At 40.9% G+C, this 4,844-nt stretch overlaps 1 gene segment (V, D, J or C); it reads left to right on the forward strand.

The window, feature by feature from the left end:
• Positions 1-1,858: 1,858 nt before the first annotated feature.
• On the forward strand, positions 1,859-2,479 carry LOC119565362. The segment is given in 2 exon segments: positions 1,859-1,918; positions 2,037-2,479. Coding segments are annotated over 2 exon segments (444 nt in total).
• Positions 2,480-4,844: the final 2,365 nt, after the last annotated feature.

Consider the following 4,844-nt stretch of genomic DNA (forward strand, 5'->3'; position numbering starts at 1 on the left):
CCCTTTTGCAGAGACACTACAAGTTCTGTAAAAGGGCTCTCTTCAGATGTCAAGAAGAGGGCTGATGTTGATTCTTCAGAGGCAAGATTGTTTGGTGGGGAATATTGTATATTTACAGCAGTCATTACAGCGTTTCCATCCTAGAACTGCATGTTTCTATAGAAACTAAATGGTAAAAATAAAATTGGAGAACCCTGTAGATTTCTATCACAAGGGCCATTTAACAGAGTATAAATGTGTATGAAAATAAGTGCACAGCAAATGAATTACTCTAATTGAATTTTCTTGTTTCAATATAACAGAGCCAGAGGAAGATGGGGCATTATCAGACTACCTAAGGAGTCAATTTTGAAAACAACCATCTCTCCTGAATAAACTCACTTCAGTCAATGAGACTATTAATGTGAGTCAACTTACTCAAAACCTTCCTCTCCCTTTGCATCCCCATAAGTCAGTGGTAAGTTAGCCCTTAATTAACGAGGCAGGGCTCAGACAATTCTCAGCACCCTCAAGAATTCCACAGGGAGGCTTTCCGTCTCATTTAAACGTCCACTCTCATCCACGTCCAGTACAGCCCTCTTTGTGAGATCATTCCTGGTCTCATGATTAGGAAAATGGCTGCCTGGGTACAGACTATGATTTTTAAATCCTTGGAATTCAGACCAAGTTTCTCCAGGTGACCAAGTTCAGGCTCCTAAATACCTTTAAGGATCTGACCCTAATTCCCTTTCCCCCGCTAGGTCTGTTCAAAGAAAGTTAAGAAGTTTGTGTTGATTGAAAAAAAAGCACCAGGGACAGTGCTGGTAGCACTCCATCAGTATACTTAATAACTATGTTTTTGAAATATGGTATATTTGTTGCTATGTTTCTTTGGATAGCATGCAAAGTATATTCACAATGTTACAGATTCAGCCCTTTGTAGAGGGGCAAGGACAAGGTTTATACTGCACTTACTTCTCACTATAACCCTCAAAATAGGATTTAAGTGAGGTTAAAACAGTGTAAGGACCTTGTTCTGGCTCTCTGCACAGAGATGAAGGTCACCCAATAAAAGTTACATACTCTTGTGGATTAGGGTGGAATAGACGACAACCGATACCCAAAGGGAAACTCACAGACAGGGTGTATATAGCAACAGAATTCACAAACAGCATATGAAACCCCTTATGAAACAACGGGAATCTACTGATGTAGGTGAAAACAAAGAGTTAATCATTGAAGCATCTCTGAGTTTGGATGAGGCAAAAGTCAAATTAAAGTGCAAGGACAATGTGTTTATTTAAGAGATTACTGATTTGTTTTCCTTGACAACAATTCTATCAGATCTGTAAACTTGAGGGGATTCTAAGTTAAGACAAGATGAAAAATCCCCAAGTAAATTCTCCCTAGGAATTGGGGCTTATTCCAAAGATCATTGAAATCAATTGAAGAGCTTCCCATTGACTTCAATGGACTTGGCATCAACACTTAGTGATCTAATTTTCATCACTGCTTGAAAAAGTTAGATTAGTTGCCTTTTTCATGCTGAGAGCATTATTCCGTAATCAAATCTGCTGATGTTTAAGTTTAAAAAAGGGGGCGGGGGGGGGGGGGCAGAGAACCTCAGTACTTGTAATCCCATTGTTATAAAAATCTGATACTCTTTTTCAAAAGTTCTAAACAAGGCAGCAGTCAGAAGAGTTGCTAGATAGCATGAGGGAAGGTTAGGAGATGTTCATATATCGAACTTTTATATAAGGCAAATGCAAATCTGTTTTGCCTTGAAATAGCTCGCCAGGCACTTCCTCTACTCAAGTGATCCCTCCCTTTTTCTGAGATCAGAATTCATATTCCTTTCTTTCTCAGTAGCAGGCTCATCATAACCTAGTGAGAATGTTACTACTGCAAATTTATCTTGTTGCTTCAGTAGTTTGGTCTTGTAAGTTGCTTTTTACACCCTAGGCTTCTCCATGCAGGCACCTTACTGAGCAATGATTGGAGATCCTCCATGTTCTATCAATTTCAGATTAAATGGCATTTGTCTCTTTTCTTTGCAGATGGAGAGGCCCAAGTACTGGTACAATCTCAACTATCTATCACCAAAGCAGAAGATAGAACTGGACGAATTGACTGTCATGTTTCTGGCATAACCCTTAGTACTGCTTATATACACTGGTATCGACAGAGACCTGATGCAGCTCTGGAACGGATTCTCTATCTTTCATCAGGAAAACCCGTCTTTGACCAGGATTCTGAGAAGGGAAAGTTTATGGCAGATAAGCAGCTCTCCAAGTCGACCTGCACCCTGACAGTAAACAAAATAAGCAAGAGTGACACAGCTACGTATTACTGTGCCGCTTGGGATCACACAGCATCAAAAAACCATTCACATTCTGTACAAAAACCTACTTTGTATTCTCAACAACAGCCTTTCGAATGCAAGAAACCACAGTGACCTCCTCATCCTGCTTCTCATGATGGAAGCAGACGCAGAAACACCTTACTGAGTTCTGCAACAAGAGATAAAAGCAACACAACTGTTGCTGGCACAAGTTTTGCAAACAGTAAGATCCCACCTGTCTCTGCCAAACAACAAGACCAAGTAGTTGCACAGGGCAGCTAAATAGTCAGGGCAGCAACATTTTTAGTTGCTCTCTCGGGGAGTGACTAAGGTTTGATACAGTTACCAGTTTGCATAAGGGAGCTGGCACGACAATTGAATTAGGTCAAGATTGGACATTCCTTGAAACAGGAAGGACAGGAGAGTCAGTCCAGGGTGTTCAATCCAATATGCAGATCTAATGAGAAATCTCCTGGTTACTGACATTATGGAGGGTTAGTTAGTCTATCACCTGGTCCATAAACTCATTTTAATATTGCCTATATATTCCAGTAATCTTTGTGCAGTTAGTTACTCAAGTGCACTGGAAACTAGACTGCTAATGTAAAATATGTTGCAACACTGCTAGAGGAAATAGCTTGAATCTTTTTCCTCTTTCTAATTAGCATTTTACCAGTGAAGAGCTTGTTAGTCCAGCAGATGCCTGCTCATAAAACCACAAAGGTCAGATCTAAAGACTGGTTTCATATTTAGTCTACGATACCAGTTTGTTCGATGAGATGTAATAGAAATATCTGCTTCAGGAGAGTGTATCTTTTATTTCTAGCCATACACATGAATGCACCTTACGAGCAAATAAATGATCAAAGTCCCTGCCCCAGGGAGCTGATTCCTCTAGTACTCCTCTCCGTTTAGGGTTTGTGGATAAATGCTTGGATGGATAATGAAGGAAGGAAAACAAGGACTGCAGTGATGTGACATCCCCTTTAAAAAAAAAATCTGGTTACTTCTTTTCTACCTTCTGCCATACAGTCAAGCATACACACACACACACACACACCACGAAGAGGAATTAGGTTTTGAAGGCCCACAGGATGAGTGCATTTTGACAGAAATTTCACATAGGCCCTATACAGATAAACAAATTCCTTTGTGGGGGATCATTTCTCTATTAAACACAGAATAAAACAGCATGAATTGTCTGTTTACAAAAGTGGCTCTTGAAATATCCAGAACATCAACTTCTTGGTGGCCCTTTAAATGAGAGCTGAACAGAGTCCTTCTCTACTTCAAGTAGAGTTCTCTGCAGTGGATTAGTCCTCACTGCAAGACAATAAAAACAGATATTAAAAAAGAGAAAGAAGTTGCTTGTAAATTAATTGTACACGACGCCTTCAGGTATAAATTGGCCCTTTTACAGAGCTAGGATGAAACTAAGTGTCCATGAACAAGGCCATCCTCTTTCAGTCAAGGGCACTAGCACACAGCACACAGATGTTATCTAAATGAGTCACTTCCTCTCCCCATCTACATGTCTCTCTCCATTCAAGACCGTCATTTACATTCCCTGGCTGGAGTTCTAACAAGGGCAGCAGGAATGTTGCTGTTAAAGACTTTTGTTCTGGCTACGGTTTGCTCCTGTAAGTGTGTTGCTTGCACTTTGGGTGACAAGATAGCTAGTGTGAAAAATTGGGACGGGGGGAGGGGTTAAGGCACCTATATAAGACAAAGCCCTGAATATAAGAACTCTCCCTATAAAAATCAGGAAATCTGGTCACCCTATTCACACTGCTCTCCGCATACATTGGTACATGACAGCAGCTGCTGGAGAGAGTCTTCACATTATTTCAGTTTTATTTTTATATTTTCTCTTTGTTTCTCCATAGATGCCTCCTCGCAAGTGCATCTGACCCAACCTCAGCTGTCGATCACTAGGGAAGGAAATAAAACCTTACGAATTGACTGTCATGTTTCTCTATCTGAGGATTTTGGCAAGGCTCCTATACACTGGTACAGATAGAGACCCGGTGCAGCTCCAGAGCGGATTCTGTTCATCTCAACGCAGTCTGAATCTGACAGAGTCTCGGATAAAGGAAAGTTTAATGCTGAAAAGAAGAAGATTGACCAGTCTACCTGTACCCTGACTATAAACAAAATAACCTCCAGTGACATTGCTACTTACTATTGTGCCTATTGGGATCGCACAGTGTTAGAGAACATTAGCCTGTACAAAAACCCACTCTGCATTCTGAGCCACAGAATTTTGCGTGTATGAGGCCACTGTCACCTCTCTTAAAATTCCTCTCAGCCTGGAGCCAGCTGCAGAAACTCTTCATTGGCTTCTGCAACTAGATATGAACAGCAACTGCTGATTTAGTGCATATTTTCCACATAAATCACTAAGACCAGGTCAGCTCTAGAAGAACAGGAGGTCACCTCGGGCACACAGGGGAGTTAGGCACCCAATCTCATTACAAGTCAATGGGAGTTGTGTGTTTAGCTGCCCCTTGCCCTGTTAAAAAAA

The sequence above is a fragment of the Chelonia mydas genome, chromosome 2 (assembly GCF_015237465.2).
Source record: "Chelonia mydas isolate rCheMyd1 chromosome 2, rCheMyd1.pri.v2, whole genome shotgun sequence".
Classification (NCBI taxonomy): Eukaryota; Metazoa; Chordata; order Testudines; family Cheloniidae; genus Chelonia; species Chelonia mydas.